Source organism: Papio anubis, chromosome 8, assembly GCF_008728515.1.
Source record: "Papio anubis isolate 15944 chromosome 8, Panubis1.0, whole genome shotgun sequence".
NCBI classification, from domain to species: Eukaryota; Metazoa; Chordata; class Mammalia; order Primates; family Cercopithecidae; genus Papio; species Papio anubis.
Window position 1 is genome coordinate 20,510,317 of NC_044983.1, and position 21,990 is coordinate 20,532,306.

At 49.1% G+C, this 21,990-nt stretch overlaps 1 protein-coding gene across 3 annotated transcripts in view; it reads left to right on the forward strand.

Annotated features, from left to right (window-relative positions):
• Positions 1–21,318, forward strand: part of SLC39A14 (solute carrier family 39 member 14) — a 54,518-nt gene extending 33,200 nt beyond the window's left edge. For 2 of the 3 annotated variants that reach the window (XM_009212673.4, XM_009212672.4), the window contains exons 2-9: positions 4,717–4,995; positions 8,396–8,582; positions 12,114–12,283; positions 14,858–14,980; positions 15,847–16,035; positions 16,151–16,358; positions 17,569–17,753; positions 20,090–21,318. In XM_009212673.4, coding sequence (XP_009210937.1) covers positions 4,732–4,995; positions 8,396–8,582; positions 12,114–12,283; positions 14,858–14,980; positions 15,847–16,035; positions 16,151–16,358; positions 17,569–17,753; positions 20,090–20,236 — 1,473 coding nt within the window. In that variant the 5' untranslated portion in view covers positions 4,717–4,731 and the 3' untranslated portion in view covers positions 20,237–21,318. Of the gene's footprint in view, positions 1–4,716; positions 4,996–8,395; positions 8,583–10,021; positions 10,192–12,113; positions 12,284–14,857; positions 14,981–15,846; positions 16,036–16,150; positions 16,359–17,568; positions 17,754–20,089 lie in introns of all 3 variants that reach the window. The other variant, XM_021942111.2, reaches the window with a different exon arrangement.
• The last annotated feature ends 672 nt before the right edge of the window (positions 21,319–21,990 follow it).

The window sequence follows — 21,990 nt, forward strand, 5'->3', positions numbered from 1 at the left end:
TTCCCTGCTAAAAATAACTTGTAGTTAAGAAGAAAACAAAACTCCACTGGAGCAGAAAACTCCCCTTTCATGCCTGCCAAAAGGCCGGGGTCACGTGGACTTGAGTGTCACTCGCAGTCCTAGATCCTCCCTAACCCTTGTGGGTGAGTGCGTATCTCAAGCGCTGGCCAGGCAGGAGGGCTCTGCTTGTGAATCTGCACACCCCATGGAGACAGGTCTAGACCTGAGCCTGGATGCTGTCTCGTGGGCGTCAATGCCCAGTGCATCACATGTCCTGGAGGAAAGAGCAGCTATGCTGCGGGGGAGAAAAGGTCACCTGGGAGAAGCGAAGGTGCTCTTGTGGGCTCATTCTTCTGAAGGTCCAACCTGAAGGTGCCTCTTCCCTAGCACTCCAGGCTGTCATAGCCGCCACCTGAGGGGCCGAGGGGCCACTGGGTCTGGGAAAAGTAAATGCTTCATAAATGCTCACCTCTAGGTGAATACCAGCCAGGTAAAGCTGCTAAAATCACCCTGAGTTTCCCACACCTGAAGTCTTTTGGGGTTTGAAGTTACAGCAAATAAGTTTGAGAAATGCAGCTGAGGGGGGAACATCTGTTGGTTTATCTTGTTGAAGTGGCCCCAGGGCACGAGCACTGTGACACAGTCTGTCCTCCAAAGGCTACCTGGGGCTGTCCCTTCATAGCATTGCAGGGCGTTGTAAGCCAAGATCTGGATGCTTATTGGGGCTGTTAGACATTGGGAAAGACCTGCACAGAGACATGCAGGAGTTTGTGGATCTCCATGGGTTCCAGGACGTGTATTTTTATGTCTTCGTGCAGAGGGCATGGTGGTTAAGAAAGCATTGAATTTAACGTCATTCAGACCGGGCTTCAATTTACAAAGCAATTCAACTTCTGGCTTTGCTGCTTGCTTCTGTGGGTCACGTTTCCTAATCTCTGAACCCCAGTGTCCTTGTCTGTTGCGTGGTGTAAGTTTCCCAGCTTCTGTTAAAGGAACTGGGGAATGCCAAGTGCTTAGCAAGGTCTGCGCTTGGTAAATGCTAGCTGCTGTCCGTCATCTCTTTGCCTTTTCTTTTCTAAATGCAGGCAGACCTCCCCCTTGTTTTGACAGCACAACTCATGCCATCGACAGTTCACAGTCTGCTCCGATGGATAACTGCTTTCTTTGTACAACAGGTTTTTAGTCATTCTTGCCTAAGATCCACCCTGCTCGCCAAAATTTAACATTTGTCTCTTGGTAGAGATTTGAGAGTTGTGAATCTCAAAGTAGCACTTGTACAAACCGTCATTGTGGCTGATGCCGAATCCATCCATGTGGACTCGAAGTATATATTCCACTGAAGAGTGATATTTTATGTCCCCAGATTCTGTACGTGCCCCATACGTGGATCCTAAAGCATGTAATGTCCCTGGCAATATCACAGTAGGGGACTTATGTGGTGTGTGTGCCCCAGGGCCTGGAGTTAAGATACTTTAGTTTGCCACAGGATATTCCTGACAGTTCCACTAGCAGTCTAATGTTTGAGCTGAGGGAGTCAGAGTTGGGAACCCTGCTGATTATAAGTCTTATAATTATTATAGCTAAATTTTATTGAGTGCTTTCTATGTGGTTCAGGCAAGCTTGGCAAGGGCCTTGCCATAGCTTGTGCTGTTAGATCCTCAAAGTGATCTAATGAGGTGGATACCAATTTTATAGATGAAAAAACTGAGGACAGAGGGAGACCCGGGTTGCTTGTCTGTAGTTACTTATAAGCAGCTGTGTAGAAATTCAAGGTAGGTTTGTCTGACACTGAAGGCCATGATAAGCTGCATCGCTGCTTTGAGTGATTCTAGAATATTGACTCGAGTTAAATAATTTATCCAAGATCACACTGCTGGTAAGTGGCAGAGCCAGGATTCAGGCAAGCCTGCTCTCAGCCTCTCTGCTGCTCTTCCTCTGTCATAAGCAAAGCCCCAGGGCGTGTGATGTACTGAGATTAGTGCCTGAGCCCTGGGTGCCTGGGGAAGAAATGGCTGCAGTGATTGGCTGCTTCTTGGTCTGAAGCAAGGAGACTCATTTTCCCCTCTTGATAATTTGTTTAGATCACTAATGAAATTATAACCATACTACGGGAGATGGTTAACAAAAGAAAAATCATCATCAATCTTACTTTAAGCTTTCGTTTGTCTGTTCTTTCTTTTTCTCTTTCTCTTTTTTTTTTTTTTTTTTTTTTGATATGGAGTCTTGCTCTGTCGCCCAGGCTGGAGTGCAGTGGCACTATCTCGGCTCACTGCAACCTCCGCCTCCTGGGTTCAAGCGACTCTCCTGCCTCACCCTCCCAAGTAGCTGGGATTGTGTGTGCCTGGCTGATTTTCATATTTTTACTACAGACGGGATTTCACCACGTTGGCCAGGCTGGTCTTGAACTCCTGAGCTCAAATGATCCACCCGCCTTGGCCTTCTGAAGTGTTGGGATTACAAGCGTGAGCCACTGTGCCCGGCCTCATTTGTCTGTGTTCTTTCTCAGTTCTAAACTCTGCCAAATAATTGCTCTGCTTTTTAACTTGCCATTATGCCATGACTCATTTATAGCTGCATAATATTCCGTGAAACTGATATGATTTACTTGACCCATGACACATCTTTCTGCACATAGCCTTTTTACTTTTGGATTACTTCTATTAGAGCAAATTAATTAATTATTTAATTGTTAATTGAGGGATTTATATATTTTCATTATCACATAGCTTTTCAAAAGTCCCATTGTTTATCCAGTCACTGGTATCTTATTCTATTGCTTAGCCTCATTGACATGAAATGTTTTATCTTAAAAAAATCTGGCTGGGCGCGGTGGCTTATGCCTGTAATCCCAGCACTTTGGGAGCCCGAGGCAGGTGACTCATCTGAGGTCAGCAATTCAAGACCAGCCTGACCAATATGGTAAATCCCTGTCTCTACTAAAAATACAAAATTAGCCGGGTATAGTGGCCGGCGCCTGTAATCCCAGCTACTCGGGAGGCCGAGGCAGGAGAATTGCTTGAACCTGGGAGGCGGAGGTTGCAGTGAGCCGAGTTGGCATCCTTGCACTCCAGCCTGGACAACAAGAGTGAAACTCCATCTCAAAAAAAAAAAAAAAAAAAAAAGCTATGTTGCTATTTTAATAAGTAGCAAAATGGAAGCAGCCAAGTTTTACATTTATATTCTCAATACTATAGAGAGGCTGAGTGTTCTGTATGTGTTTAGTGATTTATACAGTATAGAAATAAAACTATGTCATGTCAAATGGTATATATGTTTGCCAGTCTGTAATTTTTCTTTTTTAGTTATGGTGTTTGTTTATTTATTTATTTATTTATTTTGAGACGGAGTCTCGCTGTGTCACCTAGGCTAGAGTGCAATGGTGCGATCTTGGCTCACTGCAAACCTCAGTCTCCCAGATTCAAGTGATTCTCCTGCCTCAGCCTCCTGGGATTACAGATGTGCACCACCATGCCTGGCTAATTTTTTGTATTTTTAGTAGAGATGGGGTTTCACCATGTTGGCTAAGCTGGTCTCGAACTCCTGACCTTGTGATCCACCCACCTCAGCCTCCCAAAGTGTTGAGATTACAGGTGTGAGCCACAGCGCCCAGCTGATGTTTATTTTTTAACAGCTTTATTTCAGAGGATTTCAAACATATATAAAAGTAGACAGGTCCGGGCGCAGTGACTCACGCCTATAATCCCAGCACTTTGGGAGGCCGAGGTGGGTGGATCACTTGAGCCCAGGAGTTCGAGACCAGCGGGCCAACATGGTGAAACCCCATCTCTACTAAAAATACAAAAATTAGCCAGGCGTGATGGCGGGTGCCTGTAATCCCAGGTCCTCAGAAGGCTGAGGCAAGAGAATTGCCTGAACCTGGGAGGTAGAGGTTGCAGTGAGCCGAGATCACACCACTGCACTTTAGCCTGGGAAACGGAAAGACTGTCTAAAACAAACACAAAAACAAAACTAGACAGAGAGTCTGATGAATTCCCATCTACCTGTCTCTTCGTTCCAGTGAATGTCAGCTCATGCCTGATCATGTCGCATCCACACCCCCGTGCTCATACCCCCTCCTTTATTTTGAAGCAGACCCCAGATATAAGGATGTTAAATTCATGGTTATTTCAGTACCTCTAAAAGGACTTCTAAAAAATCGTAACTGGCTGGGCGCAGTGGCTCATGCCTGTAATTCCAGCACTTTGGGAGGCCGAAGTGGGTGGATCACCTGAGGTCACCAGTTTGAGACCAGCCTGGTCAACATGATGAAATCCTGTCTCTACTATAAATACAAAAAAATTAGCCGGGTGTGGTGGCAGACGCCTGTAATCCCAGCTACTCGGGAGGCCTGAGAATCACTTGAACCCAGGAGGCAGAGGCTGTAGTGAGCTAAGATTGCGCCACTGCACTGCAGCCTGGGCAATGAGTGAAACTCCGTCTCTAAATAAATAAATAAATAAAATCATAACCACATTGCTGTTTTTGTTTTTTTTTTAATTTTTCAATCTAATCAAACCTGTTTAGTTTGTCCTTTTTATTCGTTTTTATTCTGTCCCTTCAAAAGAACGGTTTTTCTCAAAGGCTAATTCAAGAAGGAAGCAGAGAGGCAGAGACTGAGGGATAGTCTCACCATGTTTAGTGTGTGGCGGACGGGCCCGGCGCAGTTGCCGGCACACAGGGAGAGGCCTCAGCTTCATCTGCCTTTTTCTCTCACAGGCTTATTCAGTCACCATGAAGCTGCTGCACCCGGCCTTCCAGAGCTGCCTCCTGCTGACCCTGCTTGGCTTATGGAGAACCACCCCTGAGGCGCACGCTTCGTCCCCGGGTGCGCCAGCTATCAGCGCTGCCTCCTTCCTGCAGGATCTAATGCATCGCTATGGCGAGGGTGACAGCCTCACTCTGCAGCAGCTGAAGGCCCTGCTCAACCACCTGGATGTGGGAGTGGGCCGGGGTAATGTCACCCAGCACGTGCAGGGACACAGGAACCTCTCCACGGTAAGGCTCCCCTGCAAGCCAGCAGCTCTGCTCAGCCCTGTCTCTGGCCTCTCAGGGTTCCCTGTCTAGTTGGGCCCAGGGCAGCGTGGCAGAGGTAAGATGAGGCAGGCAAGTCTCTGATAGAGTGGGCAGGCTGATTCTTTTTCCTCCATTGTCTGAATCAGCAAATTCTGAGTCTCTGCAGTACTTCTGACCCCCTGCATAGGTTTTCTGAAGCCCTTAACAAAAGGCAGCCTGGGGCCGGGCATGGTGGCTCACGCCTGTAAGCCCAGCACTTTGGAAGGCCAAGGCGGGTGGATTTTCTGAGGTCAGGGGTTCGAGACCGGCCTGGCCAACATGGTGAAACCCTGTCTCTACTAGAAATACAAGAATTAGCCGGGCATGGGGGCAGGTGCCTGTGATCCCAGCCATGCAGGAGGCTGAGGCAGGAGAATCGCCGGAACCCAGGAGGTAGAGGTTGCAGTGAGCCAAGATCGAGCCATTGCACTCCAGCTTGGGCAACAAAGCGAGACTCTGTCTCAAAACAAAACAAAAGGCAGCCTGGAAGTGCAGTTCTCAGCGCCCCCAGGGTCTTCCCCAGAACCACACTTGAGTGACTTAGAAATGCTGAGAAAACATGACTCCTGGGACAGTATTTCTCATAGAGTTTACCATTGACAGAGCCCATTACATCCCGGGTGAGCCCGCAGTCCCTGCAGGTGCAGGTGAGATTATCTGCATTTTATAGGAGAGGACACCAAGGGTCCCGCAGTGAGTCCCTGCAGAGACCAGGGCTAGAACGCCAGGTCTTTGGATTCTCTGTTCTTTCTTCCATATCATCTCTGCTAATCAGACTCTGGGGCTATTTGTGGCAGCCAAATATAAGTCAGACAGCAAAATCTTTATATATCGACTTTGTTCCCTGTGCTGGTGTTGTGAGAAATAGAGAAAAATGAGTCATATTTAGGGAGTTGACTATCATGATGGGGAGTTCAACCAACAGAGGACAAAGTCAGCAGGCGCTGAAATGAAGTGTTGCATTTTGTGGGTTGGACGGTAATTACAGGATGCAGAAATGAGAGGGGGAGATGAGTGTGCTGCAATCATCAGGGAAGGCTCATGCATGGGATGTCCTCCAGCTGCCACTTGAAAGATGAGTGTAGTGTGGAGATAAAATGGATGGGGGTGCTGGACGCGCTGGCTCACGCCTGTAATCCCAGCACTTTGGGAGGCCGAGGCAGGCAGATCACTTGAGGTCAGAAGTTCGAGACTAGCCTGGCCAACGGGGCGAAACCCCGTCTCTACTAAAAATACAAAAATTAGCCAGGTGTGGTGGTGGGTGCCTGTAATCCCAGCTACTCCAGAGGCTGAGGTGAGAGAATCACTTGAACCCAGGAGGTAGAGGCCTCAGTGAGCCAAGATCGCGCCACTGTACTCCAGCCTGGGTGACAGAGCCAGACTCCATCTCGGGGGGAAAAAAAAAAAAAGGTGGGGCGGGGTGGCTGGGCGCGATGGCTCATGCCTGTAACCCCAGCACTTTGGGAGGCTGAGGCAGGTGGATCACGAGGCCAAGAGAGCAAGACCATCCTGGCCAACATGGTAAAACTCCGTCTCTGCTAAAAATACAAAAATTAGCTGGGCTTGGTGGCGGGTACCTGTAATCCCAACTACTCGGGAGGCTGAGGCAGGAGAATCACTTGGACCCGGGAGACAGAGGTCGCAGTGAGCCGCGATTATGCCACTGCACTCCAGCCCAGTGACAGAGCGAGACTCCATCTCAAAAAGAAAAAATTTTAAAAAGGGACAGGGGAACCACGTGGTGTGGATGCAGAACGACCTGAGCACAGCAGACACCTGAGCCAGAGAGGAGCACGCCCCCGTGCCCCTGCGGGGTGATGCAGCTGCGTGAGCCTCAGGACCCACCAGGATAGCAGCAGCATCTCGGGGTGGCGGGAGTCCAGCCCTCAGCCTTAGAGGCCCAGGCACTTATTTTGGCAGCACACCGAGAGGGCTGACTCTCAGAGATATGCCCATGTGAGACCGAACTCAGAAGAGGCCTGGCATGTCGATGTACACAGTATAATTAGAAGTGGAGCTGCAGATTTCACAGGAACGGTTCGTGAGAAGCGCTTACCTGCCACCTCCCAAGGTGACTGCATGCGATGGCTGCTGGCCGGCCACAGCCCACTTTGAATCTTCAGGTTTCCCTCCCCTAACCTCTGTGAACATATATGTCTTTCAGGCTGAGGGCAGTCCTACGGTCCTATGGTTGAGGATGTGTGGGGCTGATCGGGCAGCACCACAGTTTTGGCAGAGCCCCACCCTCAGATATTTCAGCTTCAGAGAAGTAACTGGAACCTGCATTTTAACATAATAGCGCCCTGGGCTATTGTGATGTGCAGCCAGATTTGGTACGAAGCTTGTATCTTCAGGCACACACACAGAATGGTGTTTTCTTTCTTTCTTTTTTTTTTTGTGTGTGAGGGATGGAGTCTTGCTCTGTTGCCCAGGCTGGAGTGCAATGGCGTGATCTCGGCTCACTGCAACCTCCGCCTGCTGGCTTCAAGTGATTCTCCTGCCTCAGCCTCCTGAGTAGCTGGGATTACAGGCGTGAGCTACCACGCCCGGCTAATTTTTGTATTTTTAGTAGCGATGGGGCTTCACCATGTTGGCCAGGCTGGTTTTGAACTCCTGACCTCAAGTGATTTGCCCATCTCAGCCTCCCAAAGTGCTGGGATTACAGGCGAGAGCCACTGCACCCAGCCCCAGAATGGTGTTTTCTAGAAACCATACACTCTAGTGACAATGTTTTTCTTTTTCTTTTTTTTTTTTTTTAGAGGGAGGGTGTTGCTCTGTCACCCAGGCTGGAGTGCAGTGGCATGATCATAGCTCTTTCACTGTAGCCTCCAACTCCTGGGCTCTAGCAGTCCCCCTGCCTCAGCCTCATTGGTAGGTGAGACGACAGGTATGTGCCACCACACTTTGCTAATTTTTCAACTTTTCGTAAAGAAGGGGTTTCATGTTGCCCAGGCTGGTCTCCAATTTCTGTCCTCAAGTGATCCTCCTGCCTTGGCCTTCCAAAGTGCTGGGATTACAGTGTTAGCCACCATGCCCGGCCACTTTGGTGACAATGATTGGAATCTTGTCATTCTCAAAGTTTCTCAGGCACTCATTTACCGATAGTTGTACTTATGATATGTAACTTTCGTGGCTGGCTGAGCCATAAGGATTAGTTACTAGTTTTTTAAGTTTAGGGAACACCTTGCCCTCATCCCTAGACTAGATGAATCTACAAATTCCCTGAAATTTGAACATTTCTGTCTTCTTGTTTTCCTCTGGGCAGGCTGAGTAGGTTGCTGTTTAGTGGGGCAAGGCCTGACCTTTGGGGTCTAAGCGGCTTCCTGCCCTTCCTGTGTTTCAGTGCTTTAGTTCTGGAGACCTCTTCGCTGCCCACAATTTCAGCGAGCAGTCGCGGATTGGGAGCAGCGAGCTCCAGGAGTTCTGCCCCACCATCCTCCAGCAGCTGGATTCCCGGGCCTGCACCTCGGAGAACCAGGAAAACGAGGAGAATGAGCAGACGGAGGAGGGGCGGCCGAGCGCTGTCGAAGGTGAGCCAGGCCGGGAAGGCAGGAGCCCATCTCCCAGCTCGCCCTGGGCTCACGAGGACTCCCGGGCTGAGCTGCTGCTGCTCCTCACTGAATGCCTCACTAGTGATGACCAGGATGAGGCTGTCAGTGTCAGGAGGGGGAGCGATGATTGGATGGATAATTTTTGTGTTTGCAAGGATGGCCTAGCACGTTGTCAGACTCCTGGGCTGTAGCTGGCGAATGTTCAGAGCATTGGACTTTTTGAGCAGCCTGTGGATGCTGTTTTGGTCCACTTTTTGTTTTATGTTGAACCACAGGGGCCCAACCCTTTGGTTTTTTTAATCTTTTTTTTTTTTTTGAGGTAGGATGTCGCTCTGTCTCCAAGGCTGGAGTCCAGTGGTGCAATCATAGCTCACTACAGCCTCGACCTTCTGGCCTAAAGCGACCCTCCTGCCTCAGCCTCCTGAGTAGCTGGGAGTACAGATGTGCACCGCCATGGCCAGCTAATTTTTAACTTTTTTGTAGAGACGGGGTCTCACTATGTTACCCAGGCTGGTCTCAAACTCCTGGGCTCGAATGATCCTCCTGCCTCGGCCTCCCAAAGTGCTTGGGTCACAGGCATGAGCCACCATACCTGGCCTACTTTGGTTTTATAGTTTTACCTTTAAGACCTCCCGGAGGCTGCTCTCGGCCCCTGAATCCTTCTTCCCCTCCCTATCCCGGTATCCCTGATCCAGCCACAGTGGGATTGCCATGAGCTGTGAATGTACACCCTGATAGCCCTAAGCCCATAGGGCCAATGTGTGCTGCCTGACTCTTGGCACCTGGAATATATTGTCTGTGTTACTACAAGTCGCTGTTTTCTGCTGTCATTATTTACTTATATAGCTTTTTCTTGTTTTTTGTTTGTTTTGAGACGGACTTTCGTTCTTGTTGCCCAGGCTGGAGTGCAGTGGTGCAATCTCAGCTCACTGCAACCTCTGCCTCCTGGGTTCAAGCGATTCTCCTGCCTCAGCCTCCTGAGTAGCTGACATTTCAGGTATGTGCCACCACGCCCGGCTAATTTTTTGTATTTAGTAGAGATGGGGTTTCACCACGTTAGTCAGGCTGGTCTCGAACTCCTGACCTCAGGTGATCCACCTGCCTCAGCCTCCCAAAGTGCTGGGATCACAGGCATGCACCGCCGTGCCTGGCCTACTTGGTATGGTTTTTAAGCTTCCGTGCTGTTCGCATCTGTCTCTCCATGGAAAAGGTGTTTCTTTTGGATAGCAATTTTGATAGTTGCCATAGGCTTCTCCGCAGCATCTGGCGAGAGATGGACTCAGCGAATGTTTACTGACGGGCTGGTGGATCTCGGTCTGCCCCCATCACACCTGAATTCAGAACAGGCCCGCCCTAGGCAGCAGGAATGTCCTCACCCTCAGTAATACAGGCCCTCGTCTGTTCTTGTTCCTCCACAGTGTGGGGCTTTGGTTTTCTCAGTGTCTCACTGATTAACCTGGCCTCTCTCCTGGGAGTCCTCGTCCTGCCCTGCACGGAGAAAGCGTTTTTCAGCCGTGTGCTCACTTACTTCATCGCCCTGTCCATTGGAACGCTGCTGTCTAATGCGCTATTCCAGCTCATCCCAGAGGTGCAGTAGAACAGAAACGTGCGCGTCCTCTTTCCCTGGGGCGGTGCAGCTGAGCCAATCAATTCCTCCCCTACCCTGGGCTCCAGGGCACCCAGTGACTGCCACCTGAGAAATGAACCTGTCCCTCGTATCAAAGCCACAAACAACTTCTAACTCTGGATCTCAGAGCCCACGTCTCACTCCTCTGGCCTCTGCAGGTGCTGTCAGATGCAAGGTTCTTCCGATTTTCCCTCCTCCTGGGGACTTGACTGTCTCCTCTCCCTTCCTAAGCCCCATACATAGGGCATCAAAGGAAAGCTGCGGCTATCAGCTGCCATCCATGCCTTTGGTGCTAAGTACTCGCTCTGTTGTTCTAAGGAGAAATCCTGGCAGGACTCAGGTCTGGGCGCTAAGAGCTTATCCATCTGGAATGAGATGGAAGGAAAAGAGGTTACCAACTGATACGTAGAATTGGCCTAAAAAGCGAGTGTTCTTTAATTTTGAGCAGGCCATCATTTCTAGCATAGAGAGCCAAACATAGAACAAAGACTAAGACCAAGCAAAATTAAAATGACAAGATAAATGGAAGGGGCTCTCCGTCCTTCGTACCTTGCATCTTGACTTTTTCCTAAAAGGACTGACTTCCTGGTACTTTGACTTGACTGTTTTGAAATGTTAATTTTGTTGTTTAATTGTTATCACAGAGGAGCTGTAAAAATAAGACCCAAGTTGACAGTCTGCCCACTGTTTTAGCTCAGGCAGGGATGCTGCTGTCGGGGGTGAGGATACACAGACGCGTGGTTGACCCCATTAGGGAGTGGTGGACGCTGCCCTTCACAAAGATCCCATGTCAGCCACTTCCCAGGCTTTCCCAGTCAAAAGACTCATCCAGAAAAGACAGCAGATGGGATGCTATGCCTTGCCTGTTCTTCCTGGTTGAATGTGAACCATCTTAGTGCCATCTCAAAATTCTGCGTGGATCTGACAACACTCTGCAGGGGAGGCCTCAACTTGGGCTATGTTTTCAGCTCCAGCAATGGAATACGTTAATTTTTTAAAGATTTGAAATGAAGTGCCTTGTGACCTACTGAAATGGAAATACTGTTAATTGTGTGTGCTCCGCCCCTGTGGCCTGCCAGGGAGTGCCTCATCCTGGTCTGGTTCTGTCTTACCCTCTTTTGGGCCTGGATGGAGTGTCACACTGGGAAATGTTCAAGGAAATATTTTTGTGACAAGGTGTTCCTGGAACTCTGTTCTCTATGTTGGAACCCCTCTCAGAGCACATGGAAATGAGCAAGGAAGTTGATAGGTTAAGACACTGAATTTTATGGGCTCTGGGCATTCATTAATCATTCTCCATCCCTTCTGCGCTGCACATCTGGCTTGGTTGTATCTCGCACAAAGCAAACCATGTGGTCATGGTGTCACCTGACCCTGCGCTATATGAAATGGACATGCAGAAGCAAACGCAGCAGCACAGTGATCAGCCTCTTTCCACATGCCTGTATGTCCTATAAAGAGAGCCCTCGAGTCCAAAGTCTGTCCTAGACAGCCTCTGTGATAGGCCTGGGCACACCTCGGGTGTGTGACAAGGCAGCACCCTGCCCTGCCAGTCACACCACTGGCAGGAATGATTTGGGGCCACCAGGCCACAGGGGCAGAAGTCACAGGATTCCAAGGCCACCTTGAATTCCTCTTTCTTCTGAACTGATTGAAGGAAATTTCATCAGATTTGAATCACTAACAAATTTTCTATTTCTCTCTCCCTCCCTACTTGTCTCTCTCTGATTTTTCTTTTTTGTTCCTTTCATATCCACCAAACTTTTCCTTGCAACCTCCTTATCTGCTCCACCTTCTTCCCCCTAAATGGTGGTTGCTGTGCAATGGGGCGCGTGCCTTCTCTCCCTGCCCTGGGTGGGGCTGGCCCTCCCTCCGCATGGCAGTGTGGGGATATGGTCTCCTCTGTGTGACCGTCATCTCCCTCTGCTCCCTCCTGGGGGCCAGCGTGGTGCCCTTCATGAAGAAGACCTTTTACAAGAGGCTGCTGCTCTACTTCATAGCTCTGGCGATTGGAACCCTCTACTCCAACGCCCTCTTCCAGCTCATTCCGGAGGTATGGCAAGCCAGGGCCTTCACCCCGGAGCACGCCGGCGGGCACAGTGGGAGGACCTCCGTTTGGATGGAAGGCCTAGAGAGGGCACCTGGAGGCCCTTTCCTTTTGGAAAGTGAAGCTAGAACTTAGGCGTGAGCTAGGAGAGGCAGCCTAGCATAGGCTGAAGAGCTGGGTTCAAATCTCAGCTCTGCTATCAGTAGGTTCTGTAACCCTAGACATGCCACTGACCTCACAGTGCCTCTGTTTCTTCAGATGTGAAATGGGGAGAGCAATAGAGCGGCCTCAGGACGATGCTGTGAGGGTGGAACGAGTGTTTTGGGCAGCACTGAGTGCCTGGTGCGGAAAGTGCAGTCTGGTGCGGGGTGAAAAGATGCAGTGTAGCGAGCTCACTCTGGCTCAGTTATGGTGCTCAGATTGAGGCGTTGGGTACAGAGAAGTTTAAAACACATCATCAGCCGGGCGCAGTGGCTCACGCCTATTTTCTCAGCACTTTGGGAGGCTGAGGCAGGTGGGTCATTTGAGGTCAGGAGTTCAAGACCAGCCTGGCCAACATGGTGAAACCCCGTCTGTACTAAAAATACAAAAATTAGCCAGGCATGGTGGCGCACGCCTGTAATCCCAGCTATTCGGGAGGCACAAGAATCACTTGAACCCAGGAGATGGAGGTTGCAGTGACCCGAGATCACACCACTGCACTCCAGCCTGGGTGACAGAGTAAGACTCCGTCTCAAAATAAACAAACCCCTATATCATCAGAACCCATAGGTCTCAGTAAAAAGATTGTCCATAGAGAGTTTTGGGGCAAAGGCAATGCAAGTCAAACACTGTCTGGTTTTATATACCTTGACGGTACCTTTGCCTAATAAGTTCATGAGAAAACTTGCCACAAAAGAAGGCACTGATAGTTCATCTAATTTGGTGTAATCCCCTCAGCAGACCCATTAATTACAATAAGCACAGGACGTCTCCCTGTGGGTGGTCTCGCAAGCCTGGACAGCACCTCAGTTGAAGCAGAGATGACTGCATGTGCCTCTTACAGCACTTGGTGTTTTGTAAAATGTCAGTTGGCTCCCTCCTAGTGGATCCTTAGATTAAATCCATGGCATCGATAAACAAGTAACGTTTCACCCCATTGGAATCTGACCTGCACCAGAGTGCGTATCCCTGAGCCGAGAACCCAGCTTTTGGGATTTCTGAAGCTCAGCTTGTGGTTCTGCATTCACCATCCTTTGTGGCTTTTTGCAGAGAGGTGTTAGTTGCCTGTTTTCACTTCACTTTTCCCCCAAGATGATTTGACTCCCCTGGAAAGTAAACATAAAGTGTTGTTTCCCTGGAGGGTAATGACTGGATTTGGCCTCTTTAAAACAGAAAGGCAACAAACAGCCCAGAGTTCCTTGAAGTTGGGATCAACTTTTATTTTGGACCAATTCATGAGAGGGCTGGAGTTTATTCAAGGCCCGTTTCCGATCAGAAAACAGAGGAACAACTCTGTAAATATATATACCTCCCATGTACCCACAAAAATTTTTAAAAATAAAATAGGAGCAAGTCGTTACATACTTTTTGTTTTTGTTTTTGAGACAGAGTCTCACTCTGTCACCCAGGCTGGAGTGCAGTGGTGCGATCTCGGCTCACTGTGATCTCTGCTTTCTGGGTTCAAGCCATGCTCCTGCCTTAGCCTCCCTAGTAGCTGGGATTATAAGTATACCACCAGGCCCAGGTAATTTTTGCACTTTTTTTTTTAGTAGAGATGGAGTTTCGCCATGTTGGCCAGGTTGACCTCAAAACTCCCGGCCTCAAGTGATCCACCCACCTCAGTCCTCTAAAGTGCACGAGCCACCGTGCCCGGCCAGGCCATTAAACATGTTCACAAGAACCCACCATAAATCAGGAGCGTAACCTAGGACAGAATTCTCTTGATTTCTCCTTCTGTCCTCTTCCCAGTGGATTCTCCCCTCCCTCTTTGATAAGTGACAATTTCAGAAAGGACTCAAAACAAAACCCAAAAATTGACGCTCGCAATAACACAGTCCGCTTTCTTGGTTCTGTGGTCACGGGGGAGTCTGCGGTCAGGAAGATGCTGCAGTTCTTATTATTTAACTGGGAAATGGGTTTCCCGTTTTAGAAAGTATAATTACGCCATCTCCTTTTGTGTTTACAGGCAGGTCAGCCAGGAACACTAGATAAGATGAAAATAAATACAAGTGTCTGCTCCTTCAGTATGAAATCTGCTGGCAGTGAATGCCTTCATAGCCAAGCACCAAGAGAAATCAAAAGTGGAAAACCATATTGGAGGTTTCTCTTTCTGGGATTAAAATTCTACAGATGATCAGTCGTTTGCATCAGCAAATAAGCTTGAGAAGAACCTGGCAGGTTTAGTGTTGTCACATCAGGGAAACACCAAGGACTAGATTTTTGCTGGAAAGAGGATGGGTAGATGGCAGAGTTACTCCAGTATGCCTCTCTCCTTTCCTAGAGTCAAGGAAGTAGTTAAGAGATAAGACCAGTAAAGAGGGGGACCAGTAAAGATGCCTTATTTTCTTTAAAACTAATTTTCTTTTCCTGGGTCCACAGGCTTTTGGTTTCAACCCTCTGGAAGATTATTATGTCTCCAAGTCTGCAGTGGTGTTTGGGGGCTTTTATCTTTTCTTTTTCACAGAGAAGATCTTGAAGATTCTTCTTAAGCAGAAAAATGAGGTGAGGCTCAACTGTTGCTAAAGAAAGCTCTTCTAGGGAAAGCACCCATCTCAAAAAATGTCGATGTATTGTGGTGGTGGTGGTGGTGACGGTCTTAGCCCAATATCACCAATTTCATGAAACTCGAATTTCTTGAGGAGACAATCCCATTTTACCTCCTGAGGGCATTTGGCCAGAAGTGAGGCCAGACCAGAAACTAGATCTGGCCAGGGTGCCTTCTACTAAGCAGTAGTTTATCGCCTTTGTTTTGTTCTAGATGATTTTCTTAATATATTGGTAGCTTTACAGGATGGGGAGAAGAGCTTGATAACATGCGTTCATTCTGTATGAAGTATGAGGCTGCAGAGAAACAGGACTATTATAGTACAGTTTCAAAAAGATATCTTTAGTGGCTGGCATGCAGTTATTCCCTAAATAGCTGCCGACTTGAGTGAGATTAGCCATTGCAAAAGAGGAGCTCTAAATATTTGAGCAGTGGCTGCCTTGCTGGAATAAGCGTGTACCCCAAGGAGGCAGCTTTGACATCTGTCTGACACCAGGTCCCTCGCACTCGGTGCGGCTTTATATATAGATATTAGAAACAGGGTCTCGCTTCGTTGCCCAGGCTGCTCTCAAACTCCTCAGCTCAAGCAGTCCTCCCACCTCGGCCTCCCACAGTGCTGGGATTACAGGTGTGAGCCACCGTGCCCAACCATGGCTTTATATAACAGCTTTTGCTACGTTTCTGGGCGCGTGACCTGCTTGTGTCCTCTCTGATGGTCGGGCTGAGGTCTTCCAGTGTGTGAAGCGCCTCCTCGGAGCATGTGCTCAGTCAGGTTTGTGGTTTTGGTGAATGTCATGCTGATTCCTCCCTGTCACCCCTCCAGCATCATCACGGACACAGCCATTATGCCTCTGAGACACTTCCCTCCAAGAAGGACCAGGAAGAGGGGGTGATGGAGAAGCTGCAGAACGGGGACCTGGACCACATGATTCCTCAGCACTGCAACAGCGAGCTGGACGGCAAGGCGCCCGTGGTGGACGAGAAGGTCATTGTGGGCTCGCTCTCTGTGCAGGTCAGTGGGCCACCAGCTGCTTGGTGGAGCCTCTAAGAGGTCGAGTCAGGCTTCCCTTGAGGGCACGCGATCCAGCCTTTGACTCTGCGGGCCCCGTGGGTGTGCTTTCTCCTAGGACCTGCAGGCTTCCCAGAGTGCTTGCTACTGGCTGAAAGGTGTCCGCTACTCTGACATCGGCACTCTGGCCTGGATGATCACTCTGAGCGACGGCCTCCACAATTTCATCGACGGCCTGGCCATTGGTGCTTCCTTCACTGTGTCCGTTTTCCAAGGCATCAGCACCTCGGTGGCCATCCTCTGTGAGGAGTTCCCACATGAGCTGGGTAAGTGTGCGTCCCCTGTTCCACTGGTGCTCCCTCGGGTGGTGGTGCAGGCCCCCTTCCTGTGGCCGGTTCCTTGCTCCCGTCTCCCTGTCTTCACAGTGCTTATTGTAGCTGATTAACACGCTCCCAAAGCTTCATGGACCCTAATCACCGTTTCTTTTTTTTTTTTTTTGTAGAGATGGGGTTTCACTGTGTTGGCCAGGCTGGTCTTGAGCTCCTGACCTCGTGATCCACCCACCTCCGCCCCCCAAAGTCCTGGGATTACAGGCATGAGCCACCGCACCTGGCCTAATCACCATTTCTTAACAATTAAATAGATAATTTAAAATGATGGGGTTTTTATAGGGGTGTTTGTTTCCTGTTAGCCCCGTATGCAGTGGCTCAGTTCTCACATATACAGTGGGGTTAATAAGAATTGAACACGGGAGGCGGGTTTAGAATGATAGTGAGGATTAAAGGAAAGCAAAGGGTGAGAGGGACTTCCCATGTGCCAGGTGCTATTCTGAGCACTCAGTAAAGGCTCTCTCTTCTAGCCTGTTAATCTTCCAAAAGCTCAGGTGCCTGGCAGGTGGATGAACCAGGGGGTAGGAGGGGCTTAGTTTGATCAGAGGGAGAGTGTAAAAAGCCAGTAATTACTCCAGAGGCTTTAGGGACAAGTTAGGGTCAAGTTTTCTGGCTTTGCCATATATTGACTTGTGACTTTGGGCAAATCACTTAACTTCTCGCAGTCTCGACACTTCACTTCTCGCAGTCTTGATTTTGTTTCCATGGTAGTCGTGAGGAAGGGGGTTCCTTCTGTTTCACCATGAATCCAGAGAGAAATGAGGAGGCCAGTGCCAGCTGGTCATCTATTTTTAAAATCCTGGGAAAGATTTTCAGCCTCTAGGCTGGGTATACGGCCAGTTTGGCAAATGGAGACAGGTCTTGAACAGAAAGTTCAAGGGCCTGTCTTGTTCCCTCAGTCTTGAGTCTAGGGCTGTCTCGACTTTTTTCACCCACACTTTTAGCAGTCTGATGTCATCAGTGCACGCTGTCTCCCAAGACCTCGTATGACTGGCTCTCGCTCTGTTGCCAGGCTGGAGTCAAACTCCTGAGCTCAAGCGATCCTCCCACCTGAGCCTCCCGAGTAGCTGGGATGACAGGTGTGTGTCGCCATGTCCATCTGACTCTTCTTTCATCGTCCCTCCCCTTTTCGTTCTCCCTGCTGTAGGAGACTTTGTCATCCTGCTCAACGCTGGGATGAGCATCCAACAGGCTCTCTTCTTCAACTTCCTTTCTGCCTGCTGCTGCTACCTGGGTCTGGCCTTTGGCATCCTGGCCGGCAGCCACTTCTCTGCCAACTGGATTTTTGCGCTGGCTGGAGGAATGTTCTTGTATATTTCTCTGGCTGATATGGTAAGTATTCCATAGTTCATTGGATGGGAGGGCAACTACGGGGGCGTTAGGTAGGTAGTTTTTTTATTTTTATTTTATTTTATTTTATTTTTTTATTTTTTTATTTTTTTGAGACGGAGTCTCGCTCTGTTGCCCAGGCTGGAGTGCAGTGGCCGGATCTGAGCTCACTGCAAGCTCCGCCTCCCGGGTTCACGCCATTCTCCTGCCTCAGCCTCCGGAGTAGCTGGGACTATAGGCGCCCGCCACCTCGCCCGGCTAGTTTTTTGTATTTTTTAGTAGAGACGGGGTTTCACCGTGTTAGCCAGGATGGTCTCGATCTCCTGACCTCGTGATCCGCCCGTCTCGGCCTCCCAAAGTGCTGGGATTACAGGCTTGAGCCACTGCGCCCGGCCTATTTTTATTTTTTGAGACGGAGTCTCACTCTGTCTCCCAGGCTGGAGTGCAGTGGTGTGATCTCAGCTCACTGCAACCTCTGCCTCCCGGGTTCAAGTGATTCGCCTGTCTCAGCCTCCTGAGTAGCTGGGATTATAGACGTGCACCACCACGCCTGGCTAATTGTTGTAGTTTTAGTAGAGATGGGGTTTCACCATATTGGCCAGGCTAGTCTCAAACTCCCAATCTCAGGTGATCCGCCCGCCTCGGCCTCCCAAAGTGCTGGGATTACGGGCATGAACCACTGCACACGGCTGATAGTTTGTTTTTAATAACAGCTTTCTTAGCTTTCTTTCACATACCACAGAGTTTGTCTGTTTAAGGTGTACCTGCCATTCAGTGGTTTTTAAGAGGGCATTAGATTTTAAAGGAGGAAAAGTTTATGTTTTTGTTTGCATATGTCATTAAAGAAAATGATGATAATCAATCTATGGTCTTTATTACTTATTATGGAATAGCTGTATATAGATAAGAAACAGAAGGAAGGAAAGAAAACTACCCCTGAAACAATAATGGCAACACTTTGGTTTGTTTCTTTTTTTATCTCAATGCATTGGACATGTCTTTTTCTTTAATTTTTAATTTTTTTTTTTGTTTTTTTTGTTTTTTCGAGACGGAATCTCACTCTGTCACCCAGACTGGAGTACAGTGGTGCAATCTTGGCTCACTGCAAGCTCCGCCTCCCAGGTTCACGCCATTCTCCTGACTCAGCCTCCCGAGTAGCTGGGACAACAGGTGCCCGCCACCACGCCCAGCTGATTTTTTGTATTTTGATTTTTTAGTAGAGACGGGGTTTCACTGTGTTAGCCAGGATGGTCTCGATCTCCTGACCTTGTGATCCGCCCGCCTCGGCCTCCCAAAGTGCTGGGATTACAGGCGTGAGCTGCTGCGCCCGGCCTAATTTTTTTTTTAGACAGAGCGTCACTCACCCAGCCTGGAGCACAGTCGCATGACCATAGGTCACTGCAACCTTGAACTCCAGAGCTGAAGTGATCCTCCTCCCTCCGTCTCCCAAGCAGCTAGGACTACAGGCTCCAGCCACCATGCCCAGCTAATTTTTTGAACTTTTATAGAATGGGGTCTCTATGTTGCCTAGGCTGGTCTTGAACTTCTGGCCTCAAGGGATCCTCCCATCTCAGCCTCTTAAAGTGCTGGGATTATAGGTGTGAGCCACTGCGTCTAGCCTGTTAATAACATCTTGGTAACAAAAAGACCTCTTCAAGTATTTAAAGTCCACAATAAGGCCAGGCATGGTGGCAGACACCTGTGGAGCTACTCAGGAGGCTGAAGTGGGAGGTTGCTCGAGCCCAGGAGTTCGAGGCTGCAGTGAGCTATGATCGCACCACTGCACTCGAGCCTGGGCAACAGAGCAAGACCCTGTCTCAAAAACGGGTATATTTTTTATCAGAGTATATTTATATTTATTTTTAGCCAGCCTCTAAACTCATCCAGAGCCACATACAGGTTGAGTACTTTGTTTTACCTAGATAGTTGTAAAGACGTGGTACCTGCTATTGTTAATTTTCTTTTTTTTGTTTTGTTTTGTTTTGTTTTTGAGACGGAGTCTCGCTCTGTTGCCCAGGCAGGAATGCAGTGGCGTGATCTCCACTCACTACAGCCTCTGTCTTCTGGGTTCAAGCAATTCTCCTGCCTCAGCCTCCCAAGTAGCTGGGACTGCAGGCCTGCGCCACCACGCCCAGCTAATTTTTATATTTTTAGTAGAGACAGGGTTTCACCATGTTGGTGAGGCTGGCCTCGAACTCCTGACCTGGTGAACCACTGCACCCGGCCCTGTTAATTTTCTTTGTCAACCAACCTGATCTGTATCTCCATCACTGAATTGCCCTGGACTTACAAGATTAAGCAAGGAATTGCAGCTGTGTTGTTTCTTGCTTCTTTCCCAGTTCCCTGAGATGAATGAGGTCTGTCAAGAGGATGAAAGGAAGGGCAGCATCTTGATTCCGTTTGTCATCCAGAACCTGGGCCTCCTGACTGGATTCACCATCATGGTGGTCCTCACCATGTATTCAGGACAGATCCAGATTGGGTAGGGCCCTGCCAAGAGCCTGTAGGACTGGAAGTCGGGCCCTGGGCTGCCCGATCGCCAGCCGGAGGACTCACCATCCACAATGCACCATGGAAGAGACCGTTCTATGAAAAACTGACACAGACTGTATTCCTGCGTTCAAATGTCAGCCATTTGTAAAATGCTCTATCCTAGGAATAAGCTGCTCTGGTAACCAGTCTCTAGCTAGTGCCTCTTGCCCTCTTCTCACCTTTTCTCTCAGTGACTCTGGAACCTGAATGCAGCTTACAAGACAAGCCTGACATTTTTCTCTGATTACCTTGGCCTCCTCTTGGAACCAGTGCTGCCAGGTTTTGAATCCTTTACCCAACAATGCAAAACGAGAGCCAGTGGTTAGAACTTGGCTAGAAATATCAAGAGTTGATTCCATAGCGTAGGGCCCATGACTCTCACTGGGCACCTTGGACCTCCAGCTGGCCAACAGAAGAGACAGGAGACAGGAAGCCTTCCCATTTTTTCAAAGTCTGTTTAATTGCCTATTACTTCTTTCAAAGAGAACCTGAAGTCAGAACACAGGAGCAGGGTGAGAGGCGAGGCAAGGTTCATCCTGAATGGGAGAGGAAGTCGAACCGCTGTTGTGTGTCTTGTCAGGATGCTCACTTGTTCCTACTGAGATGCTGGGTATTGATTTTGTAACAGCACCTGGTGTTTCATGGCTGTCCAAGTGAGCTAACGTGGCGGTGTGGCTGCCTGGACCCCCTCTTTCAGGTGAACAACTGACAGAATGGAGGCTCGGGCTGTCTGCAAGAAAACAGTTGGTTTGGCTGTGATTTTTACCTCCTCTTCCCCACTGCCATCTTCTAAGAGACTTTGTAGCTGCCTCCCTAGAAGCACATTCTGAGCACATTTGAGACCTGTGTGTTAGAGGGGAGACTGCACAAACTATCCTCCCCCACTGGTTGAGACGTCTGCAGAGTGGCAAGCTGAGTTGTAGAACTGGGGTGCCATTGGCCGGGCGCGGTGGCTCAAGCCTGTAATCCCAGCACTTTGGGAGGCCGAGACGGGCGGATTACGAGGTCAGGAGTTCGAGACCATCCTGGCTAACACGGTGAAACCCCGTCTCTACTAAAAAATACGAAAAACTAGCCGGGCGAGGTGGCAGGCGCCTGTAGTCCCGGCTACTCGGGAGGCTGAGGCAGGAGAATGGCGTAAAAACCCGGGAGGCGGAGCTTGCAGTGAGCTGAGATCCGGCCACTGCACTCCAGCCTGGGCGACACAGCGAGAAAAAAAAAAAAAAAAAAAAAAAGAACTGGGGTGCCATTTATGCTCTACTTAGACAAGGATAATCAGAAATGGAATCAGTGCAGGCAAAATTTAGGATTTACTGCTCCCATAAATCAAAGCATGACTAATAGGGGGTCTCTGAAACATAAGGTCACAAACTTCACTTAGGGCATCGCAGATGTTTGCTGAACGGCGGGCCTAATGATTCTGTTGCAGATGGGTTTTCAATGACCCGTCTAGGTTATTGCTTCCTTGCAAAAAAGTCAAATCCTGTATTGAATTGAATATGAATTGCTCTAACTCTCTCCAGAAAATGGATGGAGACACTTGTCTGCAAAACTGTAGGCCAGCCTCAGGCACTGTGGAGCCCTTGCCTCCGAGCTCTGGCTTCAAGGGGAGCTCATCTCCAGGTTCACTAGGTGAATTGATTTATTATTATCATATTGATAATGTGAGATTCTTTAGCCACTTTGGGGAGCCTGTCTCTCCAGAAGC